Here is a 24001-nt window from a genome sequence, read left to right on the forward strand (position 1 = left end):
ACTCAATACTGAAAAAATTAATAAGATCATGGTACACATTTCCATCACTTCATGGCAAATAGAAGGGGAAAAGGTGGAAGCAGTAACAGAACTCCACTTGGTCTCTAAAATCAATGCAGGTGGTGACTGCAGCCATGAAGTTAGAAGACGACTGACTGCTTCTTGGCAAGAAAGCTATAACAAACCTAGACAGTGTGCTAAAAAGCAAAGACATCACTTTGCCGATAAAGGTCCATATAGTCAAAGCTATGGCTTTTCCAGTAGTCATGTATGGATGTGAGAGTTAGACAGTAAAGAAGGCAGAGTGCCAAACACTTGATGCTTTCAAACCGCGGTACTAGAGAAGACTCTTGAGAGTCCCTTGGAAAGCAGGGAGATCAAACTAGTCAATCTTGAAGGAAATCAACCCAGAATACTTTTCAGAAGGACTGATGCTGAAGCTGAAGCTCCAATTCTTTGGTCACCCAATGCAAAAAAGCTGACTCACTGAAAAAGACTCTGATGCTGGGAAAGATTGAAGGCAGAAGGAGAAGAGGACGACAGAGGATGAGATGGCTGGATGGTATCACTGATTCAATGGACATGAAATTGAATAAGCTCGGGGAGATGGTAAGGGACAGGGAAGCCTGGCGTGCTGCTGTCCATGGGGTCATGAAGAGTCGGACACGACTTGGCGACTGAACTAGTTTTCTCCATCTGTAAAATGGGGATTCCAGTAACCACCTTACAAACACAATAAACCAGCAATGTTGGCACCTAGAACAAACTGAACAAAACCAGCTCTCAAATCAATTCTGTAATTCATAATGTAGCCCACAGATGGGTGTTACTAACAATGCTCACCATCTGGTAGCTTCCTCTTTTAAATAATTATTCTTGCTAACTAGGTGCCAAGCTTTTAGAATCATTATATTGAATGTTTGCACCCTCTAAATTTTGGTGTCCTTAGAAAAAGCCCAGTATGACCAGCCATAGCTCAGTATATAGGTTTGCTCTGAGGATTAAAAATAACATTAAGAAAAACCCATTGTACAGTGATAGACATGTAATCAATAATAAATTATTGTTATTTAAATATTTCATGAATACCTTTATGTCATCCATTTGCCACTCCACATTATCACAATTATTCCAATAAACCCACACTTAGAATACAGATTAATCAAATCAGTCACTTGCAGAAAAAACATAAATAAGGCAGAAATGAAAGGTAATAGACAGAAATGAGAAACTCTGAAACATTCTCTTCAAAGAGTCGATTTGATTCCATCTTGACTTTTTGGATATAAGGCAGAAATGAAAGGTAATAGACAGAAATGAGAAACTCTGAAACATTCTCTTCAAAGAGTCGATTTGATTCCATCTTGACTTTTTGGAATTTCTCTCTTAAATCCAGAAAAACCTGAGGACTTAGAAGAGTAGAGGGACCCTAATTTCAAGAGCCATTTCCAGACTAAGGAAATAACTGTTGGATTCAAAAGGAGAGTTCAAAGTTACCACTCAGTGTATGCTTTTTCTCTGCTGGATGGGCAAAGAACTGCTGCTACTGTGTTTTGCATCTAGTCTCAGCTGTGCAAACACCAGTTAAGTAAGAAAAATATCAAGCCATCTTTATAACATCTACAAACAACCTAGACAAATTCCTTTAGAAAGCTTAGTTAGTTAAGCTGAATAGTTCGTATGCAAAATAACAAAATTTGTCAACTCATAACAACCCCTGTATAAAGCACTCTTATTTAGCTCTGAAAGATTATTTCTCTGGATTATCAGATATCCAGAAATAGTTATTTTATTTTAAAGCATGCCAATCCAATCCAAAGTCACAGGTAATAATTCCCAGAGCAGGAGTTAAACTAAAATGACTCATAGATATAATTAGTTATAATGATGTCTCAATAACAGTTTTTCTCCAAGAAAACATCTCTTCTTCTAAATGTTAAGTTAGTTCACAAGCTAGCACCCCTGGTTTCCCCACAAATAAAAGAACAAGTCTTTATACTCAACTTCAACCAACAGTAATAAGCTGAAAGCTTTTCCTCTAAGATCAGGAATAAAACAAGGATGCCCACTTTTGCCACTTTATTCAACACAGTCCTGGAAGTCCTAGCCAGAGTAATCAGGCAAGAGAAAAAGTGGGGGGGGAGCATCCAAATCAAAATGAAGACGTAAAACTGTCTCTTTTTACAGATGACATGATGCTAGATATAGAAAATCCTAGATTCCCCCCCCCCCAAAACTGTTAAACTAATAAACAAATTCAGTAAAAGTGCAAGATATAAAACCAATACACAAAAATCAGTGTGTTTCTACACACTAGCAACAAAGTACTAGAAAAAGAAATTAGGAGAGCAACCCCACTTAAAACTGCATTAAAAAATAAAATACCTAGGAATAAATTTAACTGTGGAGGTGAAACATAAGTATACTAAAACCGACAAATAACTGATGAAAGAAACTGCAGAGAATGACGAAAGATATTCCATGCTCATGAGCTGGGAGAATTAATATTGTTAAAATGTCCATACCCCTCAAAGCAATCCATGATTTAAAGCACTCTTTATTAAAATTTCAAAAAGCAGAAAAAACAATTCTAAAATTTATACAGAACCTCAGAAGACCAAATAGGCAAAGTAATCTTAAGAAAGAAGAAAAAAGCTGGAGGTCTCACATTTCTTAATTTCAAACTATATTATAAAGCTATATAGTAATCAAAATAGTACAGTATTTGCATTAAAAAGACACAAACATCAGTGGAACCAAACAGACCAGAAATAAAACCATGCATGCATGGTTAACTAATTTTCAACAAAGGTGCTAAAAATATTCAATAGGAAAAGAATATGCACAATAAATGGTGCTGGAAAAACTGGGCAGTCACTTGCAAAAGACTAAAACTGGACCCCTATCTTACACCATACACAAAAATCAACTCAAATGTATTACAAACTTGAATGTAAGACTTGAGACCGTGAAATTCCTAGAGGAAAACATAGAGGTTAAGTTCCACGTCATGAGTCTCGGTAATAAATTTTTGGACTTGAAACTGAAAGAAAAGGCAACAAAAGCAAAAATAAACACATGGGACTACCTCAAACTAAAAAGCTTCTTCTGCAGAGCAAAGGAAACCATCAACAAAATCAAAAGGGAAACCAAGGGGGGAAGGGACAGTTGGGTTTGGGATTGACATGTGTACACTGCTTTACTTAAAAGGGATAATTAACAAGGACCTACTGTGTAGCACATGGAACTCTGCTCAATGTTATTTATGTGGCAGCCTGAATGGGAGATGAGTTTGGGGGAGAAGGGCTACATAAATATGAAGGGCTGAGTCCTTTTGTTAATCACCCAAAACTATCGCAACATTGTTAATCAGCTATACCCAATACAAAATAAAAAGTTTTAAGAATTTTTTTAAAAAATCAAAAGGCAAGCCCAGGACCAGATGGCTTCACAGGAGAACTCTATCAAACATTTAGAGAAGAGCTAATGCCTATCCTTCTAAAACTCTTCCAAAAAACTGCACAGAAAAGAACACTTCCAAACTCATTCTACAAGGCTACCACCACCCTGATACCAAAACCAGACAAAGACAACACAAAAACCGAAAACTACAGGCCAATATCACTGATGAACATAGATGCAAAAAAAAAAAAATAGATGCAAAAATCTTCAACAAAATTTTAGCAAACAGCATTCAGCAACACATCAAAAGCTCATACACCATGACCAAGCTGCGTTTTTTCCAGGGATGCAAAGATTCTTCAATATATGCAAATCAATCAATATGATACACGATATCAACAAATTGAAAGATAAAAACCATATGATAATCTCAATATACGCAGAAAAAGCCTTTGACGAAGGACCCATATATTCAGGACCCATATATGATTAAAACTCTACAAAAAATGGTCATAGAGGGAAACTATCTCAACATGGTAAAGGCCATATATGATAAGCCTACAGCAAACATTATTCTCAATGGTGAAAAACTGAAAGCATTCCCCCTAAAATCAGGAACAACACAAGGGCCACCACTTTTACCACGATTATTCAACATAGTTTTGGCAGTCCTAGTTACAGCAATCAGAGAAGAAAAAGAAGTAAAGGGAATCCAGATAGGAAAAGAAGAAGTAAAGCTCTTACTGTTTGCAGATGACATGATCCTGTACCTAGAAAACCCTAAAGATACTAACAGAAAATTACTAGAGCTCATCAGTGAATATAGTAAAGTCACAGGATACAAAATCAATACACAGAAATCACTTGCATTTCTATATACTAACAGTGAAAAATCAGAAAGAGAAATTAAGGAATCAATCCCATTCACCGTTGCAACAAAAAGAATAAAATATCTAGGAATAAACTTACCTGAGGAGACAAAAGAACTGTACACAGAAAATTATAAGACACTGATGAAAGAAATCAAAGATGACATAAACAGATGGGGAGATATTCCATGTTCCTGGATAGGAAGAATCAATTTTGTGAAAATGACTATACTACCAAATGCAATCTACAGATTCAATGCAATCCCTATCAAATTACCAATGGCATTTTTCACAGAACTAGGACAAAAAACTTCACGAATCATATGGAAACACAGAAGACCCCAAATAGCCACAGCACTCTTGAAAAAGAAGAATGGAGCTGGAGGAATCAACCCTCCTGACTTCAGATTATACCACAAAGCTACAGTCATCAAGACAGTATGGTACCAGCACAAAAACAGAAATATAGACCAACGGAACAAGATAGAAAAGCCTAGAAATAAACCCATGCACCTATGGGTACCTTATTTTTGACAAAGGAGGCAAGAATATTCAATGGGGCAAAGACAGCCTTTTCAATACATGGTGCTGGGAAAACTGGACAGCTACATGCAAAAGAATGAAATTAGAACACTTCCTAACACCACACACAAAGATAAACTCAAAATGGATTAAAGACCTAAATGTAAGACCAGGAACTACAAAACTCTTAGAGGAAAACATAGGCAGAACACTCGATGACATAAATCAAAGCAAGATCTTCTATTATCCACCTCCTAGAGTAATGGAAATAAAAACAAAAGTAAACAAGTAGGACCTGATTAAACTTAAAAGCTTTTGCACAGCAAAGGAAACTATAAGCAAGGTGCAAAGACAACCCTCAGAATGGGAGAAAATAATAGCAAATGAAACAATGGACAAAGGATTAATTTCCAAAATATACAAGCAGCTCATATAACTCAATACCAGAAAAACAAACAACCCAATCCAAAAGTGGGGGAAAGACCTAAACAGACATTTATCCAAAGAAGACATACAGATGGCTAACAAACACATGAAAATATGCTCAACATCTCTCATTATTAGAGAAATGCAAGTCAAAAATACAATGAGATATCACCTCACACCGGTCAGAATGGCCATCATCAAAAAGTCTACAAACAATAAATGCTGGAGAGGGTGTGGAGAAAAGGGAACGCTCTTGCACTGTTGGTGGGAATGTAAATTTATACAGCCACTGTGGAAGACAGTATGGAGATTCCTTAAAAAACTAGGAATAAAACTACCATATGACCCAGCAATCCTACTCCTAGGCATCTACCCTGAGGAAACCAAAACTGAAAAAGACACATGTATCCCACTGTTCTTTGCAACACTACTTACAAGAGCTAGAACATGGAAGCAACCTAGATGTTCATCAACAGATGACTGGATAAAGAAGCTGTGGCACATATACACAATGGAATACTACTCAGCCATAAAAATCAATGCATTTGAGTCCGTCCTAATGAGGTGGATGAACCTAAAACCTGTTATATAGAGTGAAGTAAGTCAGAAAGATAAATAGCGTATACTAACGCATGTACACAGAACCTAGAAAAATGGTACTGAAGAATTTATTTGTAGGCAGCAATGGAGAAACAGACATAGAGAATAGACTTATGGACATGTGGAGAGGGGAAGAGAGGGTGAGATGTATCTTGAGAGTAACATGGAAACTTACATTACCGTATGTAAAACAGATAGCCAACAGGAATTTGCTGTATGTCTCAGGAAACTCAAACAGGGGCTCTGTATCAACCTAGAGAGGTGGGATGGGGAGGAAGATGGGAGGGATGCTCTATATGTACACCTGTGGCTGATTCGTGTTGAGGTTTGACAGAAAACAACAAAATTCTGTAAAGCAATTATCCTTCAATTAAAAAAATAAATTTAAAAAAATCAAAAGGCAATATACCAATGGGAGAAATATTTGCAAATTATATACCTGATAAGAAGATAATATCCAGGGGCTTCCCTGGTGGTCCAGTGATTAAGAATCTGCCTGACAATGCAGGGCACACAGGTTTGGACCCTGGTTAGAAAGATCCCACATGCCATAGGTCAACAAAGTCCATGAACCACAACTACTGAGCCCATGCTCTAGAGCCTGTAAGCGGCAACTACTGAAGCCCATGCTCTGCCACTAAAGAAGCCACTGCAATGAGAAGCTCATGCACCACAAGGAGAGAGTAGTCCCCACTCGCCCCAACCACAGAAAGCCCAGGCACAGCAATGAAGTTGCAGCGTGCAGTGTAGCTATACAATTTTTTAAAAGTTAATATCCAAAATACATACAGAATTGTCATAACTCAAAAGGAAAAAATCAACCAGATTAAAAAATGGGCAGAAGAAGTGAACAGACATTTTCCCAAACTGGACATATAAATGTTTAAAAGGTATATGAAAAGGTACTTAACATCACTCATCATAAGGGAAACCCAAATCAAAACCACAATAAGGTATCACCTCACAGCTGTCAGAATGGCTATCCTATCATCAGAAAGACAATAAACAACAAATGCTGACAGGCATGTGAAAAAAAGGGAACCCTCATACACTGTTGGTAGGAACGTAAATTGGTGCAGCCCCTACGGAAAGCGGTATGGAGGAAAAATTAAAAATAGAACTACCATATGATTGAGCAATTCCATTTTCAGGTATATATCCAAAGGAAACAAATCATTATCTCAAAGATATATTTACATGTCCGTGTTCACTGCAGAATTATTCACAACAGCAAAGATACAAATCAACCCAAGAGTCCATCAACAGATGAATTGATAAAGTGTGGTGGAATATTATACAACCATTAAAAAAATTTTATGATATATAGTGAATAAATGCAGCAGAATAATATACAGTGGAATATTATTCAACCATAAAAAATAAATTCTTCAGGGCACTATGCTAAGTGAAATTAAGTCAGAGAAAGACAAATACCATATGATCTCACTTGTATGTGGAATCTAAACGGAACTGAACTCAAAGAAACAGAGAACAGACTGGTGGTTGCCAGAGGCAAGGGGTGAAGGTGGTCAAAAAATACAAACTTTCATTTATAAGATTAATAAATTCAGGGGATGAAACATACAATATGGGCTTCCCAGGTGGGTCAGTGGTTAAAAAAAAAACCTGCCTGCCAATGTCAGAGACTCCGGTTCAATACCTGGGTGAAGAAGATCCCCTGAAGAAGGGAAGGGCAACTCACTCCAGTATTCTTGCCTGGGAAGTCCCATGGACAGAGGAGCCTGGAGGGCTACAGTCCATGGGATCACAAAAATTCAGACACGACTTAGCGACTGAACAGTAACAACATACAATATGGTGACTACAGTTAACAATACTATATTGTATATTTGAAAGCTGCTAAGAGAATAATCTTTAAAGTTTTTATTACCAGAAAAAAAAATTATAACTATGTGAAGTGATGTATGTTAACTAAACTTACTGCAGCAATCATTTCACAATATATACATATATCAAATCATTATGATGTCATATGTCGATTATACCTCAGTAAAACTGGGGAAAACATTTTTCAAAAATAATGTCCATGTGTGGTGACTGGTATATTTCTAAACAGAATCCACAGACTAGAAACACTGCCCTCACATTACATTTAAACATGGTTAAATGTATAACCATGTGCCTGAAACAGACATTATTATACATTTTGGTTAAAAGTTAGAATTGTGACTATAGTCACCATGGTTTGTATGAATAAAATTGATCACATTATGGATAAACAATAGAAGGCTAAAAGCAATTAGTTGATTATAACTTTTTAGACTTGATAGAATATTATCCTCAAAAACTAATCCAGAAGCAACCTAGATGCCCATCAGCAGATGAATGGATAAGGAAGCTGTGGTACATATACACCATGGAATATTACTCAGCCATTAAAAAGAATTCATTTGAACCAGTCCTAATGAGATGGATGAAGCTGGAGCCCCTTATATAGAGTGAAGTAAGCCAGAAAGATAAAGAACATTACAGCATACTAACACATATATATGGAATTTAGAAAGATGGTAACGATAACCCTATGTGCAAAACAGAAAAAGAGACACAGAAATATAGAACAGACTTTTGAACTCTGTGGGAGAAGGCGAGGGTGGGATGTTTCGAGAGGAATCGGGTGGAGAGGGAGGTGGGAGTGGGGATTGGGATGGGGAAGACGTGTAAATCCATGGCTGATTCATATCAATGTATGACAAAACCCACTGGAAAAAAAAAAAAAACTAATCCAGGCAGAAATAGAGATTACAATTTCAGAAATGTGTTAAGCTAAACAGGAAAAGTATGTTTAAACTGTAACATTCCTTAAGACAGAGGTCTCGTAGGTTTGGTATCAAGTTGCAGTGGAGAAATAACTTACCACCATAATCACAAATAACTAATGAAACAATATTATTTTTTGTTATTTGCTGATATGCATCCATAATTCTCATTTTGAAGAAAAGATTCTTATTTTTCTGGTGCCATCAAGTGGTAACATTATGAAGTGTTCTAAGGTTAAATACTAATAACTTTTAGACAGAGAAGTAACTCACTGATATGTTTTATATATGTCAATGTTGTGTTTTAGCACAAAATTACATAGAAAGAAAAGGGAGTAACATTAGATCTAATTGTTTGCAACTCATTCCCATTTTAAACTCCTAACACCAGATGAGAATTAAGACAAAGAAGAAAAATGAGTAAGTCATCAAGATTGGAATGTTCCACTAGCAGACAAAAAAACCCAAGACAATGAAACTACCTGAAAAGAAAAATTCATATCAAAATAATATATCAATCAAATCCTAAGAGATGTTCCCTCCTGAAGTTCTATTAATGTGGCAGTAAAAGAAATTATTTTTAAGGCAAAACCCTTCAAGAACAAAAAGAAAGAAAACAGCAGCAACAAAATTTTAGAAGCTAAAAACATAGATGAATGAATGGTTACTGTCTGGTCAACTCAAGGAAGCTGCCTTACTTACAGGCAATGTAAAACTCCCCAAAATTTCAGGGACTGGTTGTTTTAGATAGCTGTGGAAGTGAGCGTGAAAGCTAAAACCGGGAAAATTCACCAGAATCCTAGTTAAAAAGCTGTTAGGATGCCACTGCACACACTCCTCCTTCCACCCCTTATGGCCAAGTATCCCTTTTTACACCACTCATGCTGGAAGACGGAAAGTTTATACTCGAGGCTTCTGACTGCAGGACACCGAGCATAGTGAGGGTGGAAGTACTGCAGTTAAAAAAAAAGTGTTAGTAATCCAAAAGACTGTGATCACCTAAACAGTACTGACAAGTCGAAGACCACAGAACGACGACGACGATGATTTTCCTGAAAGAAAACCACTGGAAGAAGGTCCTATTAACCTTTGACTATTGTATCCAGGATGTCAGATTATGAATTGCAGTATGCTTCAATCTGCTTCCCTAAGGGAAAGGCAAGTGATGAAAAACTGATGCTTAAAAATAAATAGCAGGCTAAGTTCTACTTACAGACATTTAGCAGCATTCAGCTCTCCATATCCCGTATCACCCCCATTAATTGGCTGAGAATTTATCACAACTAACAAAAATAGAATAGTAAGCAAATCCAAGAACCCTTTACATTCTCAGTTTAAAAGCCCATTTCATCTTGCCTCTTCAGGCCATCAAGAGCAAATGTACTAAAGAATCTCTGGGAATACTCCTGACAGAATCAGGTGAACATGGCAGGAAAAAATATATATATTATTATTCAAACAAGGGACCTAGAAGCTTGATTTTTTAAAATTCTGTTTGTGTTGATTAATTGATCAAAGCAGAGACTTAAGTATATTGTCTTCCACCATGTAATTAAAAGTTAAATTACCATCTTTAGGTAATTTAACCTCCAGTAATTTCTTTTTTTCAGTCTTGTTTTTACACAGGATTATACATAAGAAATTGCAATATATGTATGTATGTATGTGTGTGTATTTTCTCCCAAATACCAACATAAGAACATGCCAAAATATAATAATACAGATAAAATTGTACCTTGAACACCTTCCAGGAGCAAATCAACTCCCTTCCTATAAAAATCAGAGGCAGCTTCATAGTCATCTTCTTCTTCCTTTTTTAAAGCCAGCTTTATTAATTCTCCTGCTTTCTCCAAATAATCTCTCTTGCCAAGCTTGGATTTTAAACTGCCAGGAAAAAGGCTACGACTTTCCCGTTCTTCTTCTGTTTTGTTCTGTTCACTGTCAGAAAAAACAGCTCCTAGTGCTGAAGAATCTGAAGAAAGATTGGGACCAAAAGTCCTGATGGGAGAATTTTGATTGGAAGCCATTCCATCATCCAACTCAGCAAGAGAATCCACATCAACAGTCAGAGATACCAGATCACTGTCACTGGAGAAACCTAGAAATATGATCACAATAGTGAACAGATATTAAATTGAGAATCAGCCAAAAGAATACAAATCATACTGACTAAACATTTTTTCATACTACCCATGTCAACCAGGAAGACTGTAATTTACTGATGGAAGTCAGTGTCTAGCAATTTGTTTCAGCTTAGTTCATTCATTTTTGCACTATCTCCCTACAGTTCTGGAAGACAATCTCCTTGCCTTAACCACCAAACTGAAACTGAAGACAAGTCTTTATTTAGCCCTGTTGTTACAAGGAGCCTTTACCACAGGATCTTGTATTTACAGAAAGTTGATGCTTATATACACAGCTTCTGTGAACAACAGAATTAGGATAAAAGCAAAAGAATAAGAGCTTTAGAATAGAAAAGAGAAATGCCTGAATCCCAGCTCTTAAAACTTACTGTGTGACCAACCACAAGTTACTTAATAATAAACTTATTATGTGGGGCTTTAAATGAGAAAAAGAGCTAACGCATATAACAGGCTAAGATTAAATTATAACTTTTATAGCAATTACATAATAATAATTTGACTACACATAATATAATGTATCCTCACAGATGTACTTTTAAGTAACCATCCATATCTGGAAAATGTATGTCATGGAGCTTTTTTTTTAAATATTGGTATTTTGAAATTTATGTTTCAGCCTCTTCCACAAACTTTTGGAGAAAGCTTTGGTCAGTATTTGCATCTTAGTTTTCTGACAGAAAATGAATAGTGGATGCTATTGAACATTTACTCAATGAAAATTACTTCTTCCATTTCATATAACTGACTTCATGATACATGAGCTTGAACTACAATAACAGTTACTAAACCTGCTCTACTTTTACATTCTTAAAAATGATTAAGGACCTCAAAGAGCTTTTGTTTATATGGATTACATCTGTAAATATTTACCGATCTTGGTATTTTAAAAATAGACTGAATTTTTAAACACTTAAAGCCCATTATATGTCAACATAATTTTTATAAAATAATTAAGAAGTACCATTGTTTTACATATTTGCAAATCTTGTTAACAGAAGATGGTCAGATTCTCATGTCTAATTCTGCACTCAATCTGTTAGATGTCATTCTGGTTAAAAGAGTTGAAGAAAATGTCACATTGGTAAGTAATTGAAAATGGGGTGAGTATTTTAACAGCCTTTTCAAATAACTATAGCTATTGTTTTTTTGATACTACAACAAAACTTAACAAGTAGTAGTTTCTTAAAGGTTAGTTTAATACTGAGTTTACAAACTCATACAGATCTTTTATCCTGTTTGAGTCTGTAACATCACACTCTGGTCATTTGAAAATGTTAGTTTCCTGAGTTATACAAAGCCTCCAAATGGTGATAAATTTCATCATTACAATATCTCCAAGAAAATCACATTTGCTATTTATCACCACTGACCTCATCAGAAAATTGTTTACATATTGTGAAACTGTTAGGATCAAAGTGGCTGAAACAGGTTCTCCAAAATTCTATTTTGGTGTTGAGAACTAGAATATCATCACTATTTGGCAACAAATACTGTTAACTGCTTTCCTTGAAGCGCAAGCTTCCTTTATTCATTAAAAAAAAAAAATTGTTAAATACTCAAGTCTGAACAATGAGTTGTCTGTCAGTCATTCTTTCAAGCAAAAACGGGGTCCCAGGAAAAAAGTAGTTAGTTTATGGTTCAAATAACTGCAAAGGCGCTTTCCGTCAGGACAACCAGGGCAGTTCAGTATGTAAAGTGTTTTTTCACTTTCATTTCATCACACATAATTAGCATATAAAAGACATATATCCATGGGTTGAGATTCAGTAAAATTAACAGTTTTTACAGCTTTATCAAGGACCTCCTAGGTGAAATAAGCATTGGTATTACTGCAAGTATGTGCAACAAATACTGTTACAGTCTCATATCACTGTCTTGATTCATGCTCAAGTAGAGCAGTTTTACCCACCACTGCTTTTGGATCATCAGTACAATTGTCAGCAGAGTGGAAACAGCAAATTACTTCCTAGATTATTAGAAAAAATAGTTTCTGCCTTGGAGAGCCCCTGAAAAGATCTTAGGAATGAACACCCAGAGATCTGAAAACTATACTTTAAAAGCCACTGACTTGTATCATTAAATAAGATTCACAACAGGGTTAGGCAAAACTTAGGTTTGGGAACAATTATGAGCTCTGCATATAGGTTTCCCTGGTGGCTCAGATGGTAAAGCGTCCGCCTGCAATATGGGAGACCTAGGTTTGATCCCTGGGTCGGTAAGATCCTCTGGAGAAGGAAATGGCAACTCACTCCAGTACTCTTGCCTGGAGAATCCCATGGACGGAGGAGCCTGGTGGGCTACAGTCCATGGGGTCGCACAGAGTCGGACATAACTGAGCGACTTCACTTTCCTTTCCTTTCCGTATGAGATCTGCATCTTCGCTGAATACATACTGACTGCCAGGTTTCTCAGGAAGGAAAATATCACGTTGACCAAAAAGTTCATCCCGGTTTTTCCATAACTCAAACAAACTTTTTGCCCAACGTAAAGAAGAAAATGATCGCCCCAGCATCATACACTAAGTCAAAATTAAAGGTGGATTTGAGTGTACAATTCCAGATCAGGGGTCAACCAACTTTTTTTCTGAGGGCCACAGGGTGAATATTTCAGGTTTTGTGGGCCATACAGTCTCAGGCACAACTGATCAACACCGCTGCTGCAGCACGAAAGCAACCACAGACAACGCCCACACGTGCAAGCCCGCCTGTGCTCCAGCGAAGCTTCTCACGTGGAGGAAGCAACCACAGACAACGCCCACACGTGCAAGCCCGCCTGTGCTCCAGCGAAGCCTCTCACGTGGAGGAAGCAACCACAGACAACGCCCACACGTGCAAGCCCGCCTGTGCTCCAGCGAAGCTTCTCACGTGGAGGCTGAACTCTGAACGCCGTACAGTGTTTAGTGTTAACAGGCCGCAAAATAATATACTTTGGAATTCTGTCAACCATTTAAAAATGCAAAGACTATTCTTAGCTTATAGGGCAGGTCATATAAAAACAGGTGGCAGGCCAGACTTGGCCCATGGGCCACAGTTTGTCAACCCCTATCACAGACTCAAATTGCTTCAGTTCAGTTCAGTCGCTGAGTCGTGTAAGACTCTTTGCGACCCCATGGCCTGCAGCACACCAGGCCTCCCTGTCCATCACCAACTCCCAGAGTTTACTCAGACTCATGTCCATTGAGTCGGTGATGCCATCCAACCATCTTATCAAATTGCTTACTTCATACCGAATAAAGTAAGTTGGGATAAAAACATTTACTGGCAGCTAAGCTCTAATTTCAAATCAACTTTAGACACTATTTTGGCACTCTGTCAATATATCCTGTTTTCAGGGTTTGGCTTTTTTTTTCCCCCACAAATCCTTGCAATGCCCATAAAATACTAATTTTGTTCCCTGAAAGCAAGAGACTTCATTAAAGCCACAATACCAGATGAAATTCATTGGACCTAGTGGAAATCTCTTTAATTTGCCACATTTCAACTGTATAGACAGCACTTAAAATCAAAATCTCTTTATAGCCATCTAGAAAATTGTTTACACATTGCTCTGAGAAATATATAAACTTTCCAAGATTTTTTAAAATAATTTTAAATATTTTCTATATTCAATACAAATTTACTTCCTTAAATGGTTATCATTGTATAACCTGGTCCTCCGAAATTAATAAACAAAGAAAAAAATGCTGTGGTTTATACAGCTAATCACAAACGAAAGGAAATGTTGTTACAGATCTTTTGTCTGCTCTCTGATGCCTTGTCACTATAACCTCTATATCATCTATCACATCATACTGTTTCATGCTTTGCTTGATTTTCCTTTCTAACAAGAACAATAATACCAAAGGGCAAGAGGGTAAAGTTATGTGTACTCAGTTTCTTGGCTTTTGACCATAAAAATCTAGTCACATAGTCATATTTCCTCTTACTCTTCCAACCTTATTAGCAAACAAATCATGATTACATGAAACTAGATCAGAAAAGTAACATCATAAAAACACCTAGGGAAAAGTCAGATAGTAAAATAAAGTAATAAATGAATGTTCTATACAAATTGTTCCCTTTTCAAATTCTACCTAATTCTAAATGAGAAATGTTTCAAAATAAGCAAACAAATAAGAACTAGCAGGTTAGGAAGAGAAAATTTTTTAGCCTAAGCAAGAGAAGCAAAAGGAAACAAAATTACTTCTTCTGGTTTATGGAGGACAATTTTAAAATATACGTCAGATGAAAAAATGCTTATATCTTTAGTCCAGAAATTTAGCAATATATACCAGAAACAATCAGAGATGTAGGAAATAAAAGACCTACACCTAAGAATATTCATCACAAAAACTAGTGCAATTGAAATAACAAATTACTAACAATAGGAGAATATGGTATATCCTATGATAAAACATTATGGAGTTATTAAAAACTTTTATCAGTTCAGTCCAGTCGCTCAGTCATGTCAGACTTTTTGCAACCCCAAGGACTACAGCACGCAGGCCTCCCTGTCCATCACCAACTCCCGGAGCTTGCTCAAACTCATGTCCATCGAGTCGGTGATGCCATCCAACCATCTCATCCTCTGTCATCCCCTTCTCCTCCCATCTTCGATCTTTCCCAGCATCAGAGTCTTTCTAAATGAGTCAGTTCTTTGCATCAGGTGGCCAAAGTATTGGAGTTTCAGCTTCAGCATCAGTCCTTCCAATGAATATTCAGGACTGATTTCCTTTGGGATGGACTGGTTGGATCTCCTTGCAGTCCAAGGGACTCTCAAGAGTCTTCTCCAACACCACAGTTCAAAAGCATCAATTCTTTGGCGCTCAGCTTTCTTTATAGTCCAACTCTCACATCCATACATGACTACTGGAAAAACCATAGCTTTGCCTAGATGGATCTTTGTTGGCAAAGTAATGTCTCTGCTTTTTAATATGCTGTCTAGGTTGGTCATAGCTTTTCTTCCAAGGAATAAAGTGTCTTTTAATTTCATGGCTGCAGTCACCATCTACAGTGATTCTGGAGCCCCCCAAAATAAAGTCTGTCACTGTTTCCATTGTTTCCCCATCTATTTGCCATGAAGTGATCGGACCGGATGCCATGATCTTAGTTTTCTGAATGCTGAGTTTTAAGCCAACTTTCTCACTCTCCCCTTTCACCTTCATCAAGAGGCTCTTTAGTTCTTCTACGCTTTCTGCCATTAGGCGGGTGTCATCTGCGTATCTGAGGTTATTGATATTTCTCCCAGCAATCTTGATTCCAGCTTGTGCTTCGTCCAGCCTGGCATTTTGCATGGACATTTCGCAGACTGATTCCAAACAGAGAAAGGAGTACATCAAGGTTGTATATTGTCACCCGGCTTATTTAACTTATATGCAGAGTATGTCATGCGAAATGCCAGGCTGGATGAAGCACAAAAATTGTTATAGGAGAATATTTAATGCTAAAGCATTCATGCTTTATTAATCAAAAACAACAACCTGCAAAGCAGTATATATACTATAATTCTAGTTTAAAAACACAAACACACACCAATGTTCACAGCAGCTCTATTTACAGTAGCTAGCACACGGAAGAAACCTAGCTGTTCACTGACAGATGAATGGATAAAGCAGCTGTGGCACATATATACAATGGAATATTAATCAGCCATAAAAAGGAACGAATTTGAGTCCGTTGCACTGAGGTGTATGAACCTAGAGCCTGTCGTACATTGTGAAGTTAAGTGAGAAGGAGAAAAACAAATATCATATATTAATGCGTACATATGGGATCTAGAAAAATAGTACTGATGACCCTATTTGCAGATGTACAGAACGGACTCGTAGACACAATGGGGTAAAGAGAAGAGGGGACAACCGGAGAGAATGGCGCTGACATACACACACACTGCGGTGTGTAAAGCAGACAGCCTGGTGGAAGCAGGTGTGTAGACAGGGCGCTCAGCTCGGCGCTCGGCGCTGACCCGGAGGGGTGGGAGGGAGGCTCGGGGGCGGGATATGCATACTTAGAGCTGATTCTCGCCACCCTACAGCAGAAACCAACACAACACTGTAAAGCAATTATCCTCCAATTAAAAATACATAAAACATAAAACTCAAAAACACAAACAGGAAAAAAGGTGAGAAAACTACACGAAATATTAACAGTGCTTTTCTCTGTATGCTGGAAGTACAGGTGACGCATCATGTTTGCTGTATGTGAATGACAAGTCCTTAAGGCTATGCATGTGAAGGATATCAAAGAAGATGCAGCAAGAGCTAAAACTGGGCATTTGTAAATCAAGATATGTTATAGACATGATTTATAAAACGTAGACCTATGTGAATCATCCAGCAGCCAGTGCCAAGAAATTTCTAACTTGAGAGAAGACAGAGATGACCATAAAAACAGATCTGTACAACTCAGACTAACCCCTGACACGTCTTCCTTACTGATTTTCTTCCTTTCATTCTCCTCTTAAGATGTACCCTAATATACCTGAAAAGCCTAGCACTATCATATTTCCTCAGCTATACACTGCAACTAACCTAGTATTATCTGATATGTTTCTCTTCCATACTGAAGCAATTGGTAACTCCCCTTCTTTTCATTGAAGAATTCCCCAACCAGCTCAAGAAGAACATTCCCCATCACTACCTCAACAACGGGTACAAAGATACAGAGAGGAAAATGCAAATACTCACTACCTATTTTATTCATTTTATATCTTTAACATATCTACTTAATACAGTGCTTGCTCAACTCCTTGAAACCACAGTCTTGTCATTCAGTCTGTTTTTTATAAAGCTACACATAATGGACACTAGCTCCCTGAAACCCAGAAAGTTAACAAGTAAGATAAAAAGAGCTGCAAGCAAGAAAGAGGTTCTCAGTTAAAGTGAGCAAGAAGAACATTGTGGATAATACAGGGCAACAGCTGACAATACAGAGGCTATTTGTCAAAAGTTAAACCAACCTGAAGTCAATCCATGTTTAAAGGGGCCCTCTGGGCCATCAGAGGAGTAAAAGGTGCATCCTTTACCAACACCATCAAGTCAAAAACCTAAGCCTTTTTTGGAAAGGATGGGGATGGGGGGGAGTCAAAGGTTCTATGAAAGTGTTCAGCCTCCAGGTTCATATCACAGAGATTCAAGTCTCAGGGCTATTAGAGGACCCCAGGTGACTGGTTAAAAGCAGCTACAGACATGAGGGGTTTGTGCAGCGTCCCAGTTCACCTACCTACCCTCACCTTCTGTGCTTTGAACTGCTCAGAGTAGGGCAGTATAGTGTAATCTGTCTAGGACACCATCTCTGAAAGACAGACACCAGGGGAAAAGGTTGAGTTGCCACAGAATAAATCTTTATACTATAAGCTATCAGAAATCTGTATTTGAAGACCTTCTGCAAAAAGAGATCAGTTTCCTTTAGAACAACAGGTGGTCTCTCATGGCTGACTATGCCTAAAATACATGGCCTCATTATTATTAGCTGATAGCTTTCACTGAGCCCTGAGGTTCAAATATTGCCATAGTCAATGAAAGGGAATTTCTACTTTTACTAGTAGCGATGACTCAAGCTTCACACACAAAGCAAGATATCTAGCTAGCAGAACAAAGGTCACCCTGAGGTAGAAGACATACGTATCAATCTCCATTAAGAAACAAGCCTTTATAAATATGATTTTAAGTGACTATCTAAACCCAAAAGTTGATGTTAGTTAAGATTCCTCTATTTGATTACCAACTCGTCACTCAATAATAGCTATTGTTACTATAAAGAGCCATTCCTCTGACATTTCACATTTTTATAATGTTCTTGATACATGTCTTGCTTCACCCTTGAAATTTTATAAAAAGAACATCAGAATATCTACTGCATATTTGGTTAAAAAAAAAAAAAGAATAAGCACAGGAAACAACACATCAATCACAATTACAACCCTAGTACTGTTACCTTATCATGAACAACAAAGATCTATGAGTTGGCTTCCATTTTTACTTAATGAACTTTTTATGCTGCTCCATAATCTACTCTGCAAATCAAATCTGTGACCAGGACACAAGCAGTTCATACTGAGCTTTCTATACCAAATTAAATCTCATTTCAGGATACAGGTCTGAGATTGCTGTTTAATATCTGGAGTGCTTTGACTGCCTTAGGCACCTGGCTTAACTTTTCTGAAATTCCAATTTTTAACTATAAAGTAAGGTATTTATCTATATCATTTCCAGTGTTCCTTCTACTCTAAAATCTATTCCCACAACATATCGTGAAATTTTTATTTGCCCCATCAGACTCCTAAACTCTTAATATACAATGTTATCCTCAATAGTCACAGAATTGTTAAGGGTCAATTTTTGTAATTTGTGTCAACTGTTTTATATGCACACAATGACACATTCTCATTTCTGCTTATCTTAATAATAACAACTTACTCTTTTTCTATTTATTTTAAACTTCCCCACAAAGAAAATTCAACTAATAAAGGACAGTGGATAAAAGTTAAGCAGATAAGCACTCAGGAGAAAAGGAACTTCAAACTGAATATGCACACTCGCAAGTGATACAGAAGCACCCAGAATCAGCCCAAGAGCCAGATTGAGCGTTCCTGTGGTGCCACCTGGTGGCCATTTGCTATAAAATCTACTTTAAATTTAAAATCTTTATTTTGTCATCTTTGTGCTTTTCTATATAATGAAAAGAATTATTACCCTGACACCAAATAAATACACAAATTTTGAACTGAATGTGATTTTGAAAAGGTCCCTTACATGGACCAGCAATAGATTCTATTCTCAAAATGTACATCTCATTTACTTTAAAATAGCTAATTCAAGACAGCTTACTCAATAGACCCTTTCGTGTGTCTACAATCGCTACAATAAGCACTTAAGAGAGCTCTCACTCCACAATTTACAGGCAAAAAGACAAAAAAAAAAAAAAGGTAAATTTGACTACTTTAGGAAACATTTAAGAATATTTACTCTCAAGATATGCTACATATTAAGAAGCTGATCTCTCAATTTGTATTTGTGGTTATGATCACCTAATTACTTTTTCTTACTTGCTGCATACACCTGGAATATGTCCCTCCCAAAACTGCAAAAGAAGTCAAGTAATGTACTGCGAAAAGGAAATGACACAGTTTACCAGATGAGCTTACACAAACATCAAAGGCTCCGATATCAAGACCAGCATGGCAGTAAAGCAACCTATATCCTTCCAAAAGGCCAGCAGATGAGAGAAACATGCCAAGAAGCCCAATTCCCATGCACCACTTTGACCAGGTCCCCTCAAACGTCACAGGAACTTTATGGCTAAGTTTAATTCAACAAAAAGATGGAATTTAAAAAAGGAAGTAAGACGGTAACAATCAATTAAATCTTCTTTCATCTTTGAGAAAATATATAGTTTAATTTCACTGAACAAAAGAGATAAAGAGCAAACCAGCACTTCATTTTAAAAATATAAAACAATGTGAACATTTCAGCTAAAAACCTACTGAAAAATTTTATAATTTTTAATTTCATATTAGATAAAAATATATTAAGCAGTTAATCACCAAATTGTTGGGTTTTCTAAAACCTTAATGGGGTTTCCTTTATCACACTATACTATATAAAATACTGAAAGTTTTAAAAAAATCCTCTAATCCAACTCCTTATGCTTCCTTAGAAAACTTTCTTTCAAGGTAAAGACTTCTTGATTGCATTTTGTGGTACTAATAAAAATAATGATCACTTAGCCTCTGCATCTGTTCTCTGACAGGTGATGTACTTGCCATGTGTCATTCTAACTCTAACTGAAGGGCCTTGGCACACCAGACTACTCATATTAAGATTCGCCCCGCTGGCTCATTCCACTGGCAAACTAAATGACAAGTATGAAAAATGAATCCACCTTCAAAACACCACTTAAAACACTCCACTCGGAGGAGCTGTTATGCAGTGTACCACCTCCTCACGTTCGGGCTCTAAGTCCGCCTCGCCAGCACGTGCCTCCAGTCCCTCGACAACCTCCTCTTGCCCGCAGACCTGCAGGGCTCAGCTGGCTGTGAGCTTTCCTGCCCCTTTCCTACGAAAGGCCCTCTCTCTTGGTTGTCTCTGGGACTGGCAGACCTTTTGGTGTGAAAGTAAATCTGGCGCTTGCCCAGGATGCCAGGCAATCTCATGATATCTAAAAGTCACTTTTCCTTCTCAAATACCAGCGAACTTGCAAGATGTCTGATACTCAAACTTGTATTTGTCAACAAGCTATCTTTGGGCAGGATCAATGAGCCAGGAATAGCGGTTTTTAAAGGGAGGGAGTGAAAAACATAAACATTAACAGCTTTCCCAATTCCCTGTTTTTCATTCTTCATGGATCCCAGGGTGTTTCAGAGGTCATAATGTAGTTAGAAAACTAAATTATGCACTGAAAGGATAAAATTTCAGTATTACTTTTAAGTATCATTAAGTCTTTTTCTATGTTTTTAACAGAAATGTTGCCCCCAGTTTCTCCCATAAAAGCAAATTCCTAAAATGATAATTGCTTCCAAGGAAAACTCATCATTTTGAAATGTTAAAAGATAAACTTTGAAACAAATACACCCTCCCTCTACTGTAGTAAGGGTAACCCATTCATCCAGAAAGCAGTCCTGGTCTTAGAGAACAATAAGTAAAACAGCGTCTTCTTTAATTCTCAGAAGTGTCTCAGTTGGGACAATAGATTACAAACTCACCCTATCCTATAAGTTTAAGGTTATAACCCACCTTAGGTTATACCTCCTTTAACATGAATACCTTTTTATTCTGAACAGTCGTCCACATTTTAGAACACCATCCCAAGAAAAGTCATCCTAATAGTAACTCTTCCCCTTCTCTCCTAAACTTAGGCAAACTCTGCACCACTCCTATTCTTGATTACCTTCTACTAAAATAGGCTCCTGAGACACCCTTCTCCCACCATGGCTGGACTGCTACCTAGGTAATAAAGACTCATGAAGGATATCAAAGAATAGAGTCATCCTCAAGTCACATACCCTTCAATTCCTGAATCAAAAATCAAAGAGAAAAAAAAGATTCCATAATTTTCAGGAACTGTACTCCTCACTGAATACTCTCCCACAAATCTTTCTAAGTCTCCTACTTGTCCTCTCTTGTACATCACCAAATCTGCAAATTTTACAAGTAGAAAATGTTTTCTCCCTCTTTCTCAAAAGAGGGAGGGTATCTCTGAGGCAACGGCCAGATCACGTTATCCCAGAAAAGTCATCCTCCAAGGGAACTTGTTCTAAAAATAGTCACCTTGGGATCCCAAGAAGTGGTTAGATTTTCCCAAAGTCTAGCAAGGATCTCAGATCAAAACAAGCCATGGAAAATAGATGTATTTTTCCCCCGAAACACCTGATGGACTGTAAAGTAAAATGACTATCAATATTGTTTTTCTATGATCTTAGCTGATTCAGGATGGTGTTGAAGATACTGAGGACCCAAAGGAGACCCCAGCCCAAGGTCGCCCATACATTATACAGAACATTGGATATAAGTTAATGGACTGTGCTTTTAAGTCAATGGGAGCTACCATGAAAAATAAGAAATTTTAATTACTTCTCAGTGTAGATTTTCTTCACCAAAACAAAAATAAATCTTAAGTGCGTCAACCCACAAAATCCCATTGATGCTCCTACCAAAACATGATGAGAATTTACTCCAACAGATCTATGTTAGCGTGTCAATGTATGACATCAGTACACATCCCAACAAAAACATCACTACAATGAGATCATGACCACCTCTCATGTCAATCATAAACCACCCTCCTCTACCATAAATTCTTACTCATGAAACAGATCAAGAAATATTCTCTAGTGTATGATTTTTCTTTAATATAAACCAAACCTAAGCAACTTCAAGCTAATCTAGTTTACCTATTTTTAAAGACTCTTCCCAGCCCTGTCCCCTCTCTTTTAACTCTAAAATATTTTCTGGAAGAAAAGTAGCTAAGGAAATTTTTTAAATCTTCATTAAAAATTGAAGAATGGCTTAATAGAGGAATAAAAGCAAGAGATTAAGCATTCTTGAATTAAAGTGATTAAAAGTACAAAAATTGCTTTGGTTTAGACTCATGTTATTATAAAGAATATCAAAAATACTAAAACTGACTTAGATTTATTCTTTCTGGTACATGACTAAATTTTTAAAGCCCTTTTTGAAATTAATTGTCTGAAAGTCAGATCCAGCTAAATAAATTTTAGAAAGGCATTCTTATACTAAACAATACAAATTCTGAACACTTACTATACCACATTTCAACAAATCTAAGAAGCCATTAATTGTAGGACAAATCATTATTTTATATATCACTAAGAAAGAAAAAAGCAAAACAAAAAACAAAAAAAAAAGGAAGAAAAAAGCTGTCAGTTAATATATCATCAACCCAATACCATGTACTCAATATCAATGATGTTAAGATGTGAAGAAAAAAGTACCTTAGAATTAGTACAATACTCTTAAACTCCTATATCCATCTGATTTGGGCTATGTAGATATGATTTACAGTCTGCAGCAACCAAAACCACTGAAATGAAAAAAAATTAAATATAAAAATCTCTTACCTTCTGTGCTGCACTCAGGAAAGCTATCAGTGAGGGAATCTGGATAAGCTTCAACAGGACCAATCAATTCAGAGCCATCATTGATTATCCCACCCTAAAAAGATCAGAGTAACTGTGTTTCATGGTCAATATGATTATTTTTAAAAAATCAGCAATGAATGAATGATAGTTACCGCAAGTATTTATAAGAATTACAAAAATGTTCATCTATTAAACTAGATTACAACTGCTTTTAAAAAATCAAAAGGAATAGCCATATTGGTTTATCAAATGTAACAAATGTACACACCAAGGCAAGATGCTAACAACAGGGAAACTGTGAGGGAGAAAGGTGAATATATGGGAAAACTCTATACTTTCTGCATAATTTTTCTGTAAACCTATGCTACTCTAAAACTTTTTTAATTCAAGAGGAATTTTATAATGTTTATAATAATGTGGACTTTTTACAAAAGCATGTTATCTGAAATCAATCAAAAGTGCTCATCTTTTTAAAATGCAGAAAAAGAAAAAGTCCACCAGCTAAAGTGGGGAACGTTATTCAGTATCTTTAGAGTCACTAGTCTTTCTTAGTGATAAATTATGGACTCCATTAGGAAGTCATTTAATTTTACCAAACTAAAAAATACAACATACCACACAGTACCTCAAATGATCCAAAAAGTATATTTGAGAATCATTTGAATACAATGCACAAAATGAAATA

The 24001-nt window shown here is 36.8% G+C and overlaps 1 protein-coding gene across 4 annotated transcripts in view; it reads right to left on the minus strand.

The window, feature by feature from the left end:
- RPS6KC1 (ribosomal protein S6 kinase C1) overlaps nucleotides 1-24001 on the minus strand; it is a 195606-nt gene that overhangs the window by 114031 nt on the left and 57574 nt on the right. For all 4 annotated transcript variants that reach the window (XM_061160965.1, XM_061160968.1, XM_061160964.1 and 1 more), the window contains exons 5-6: nucleotides 23296-23389; nucleotides 10332-10694 (exon numbers count right to left, since the gene is read on the minus strand). In XM_061160965.1, the coding sequence (XP_061016948.1) occupies nucleotides 10332-10694; nucleotides 23296-23389 (457 nt within the window). The remainder of the gene's footprint in view (nucleotides 1-10331; nucleotides 10695-23295; nucleotides 23390-24001) is intronic.

The sequence above is a fragment of the Dama dama genome, chromosome 14, assembly GCF_033118175.1.
Source record: "Dama dama isolate Ldn47 chromosome 14, ASM3311817v1, whole genome shotgun sequence".
Lineage (NCBI taxonomy): Eukaryota > Metazoa > Chordata > Mammalia > Artiodactyla > Cervidae > Dama > Dama dama.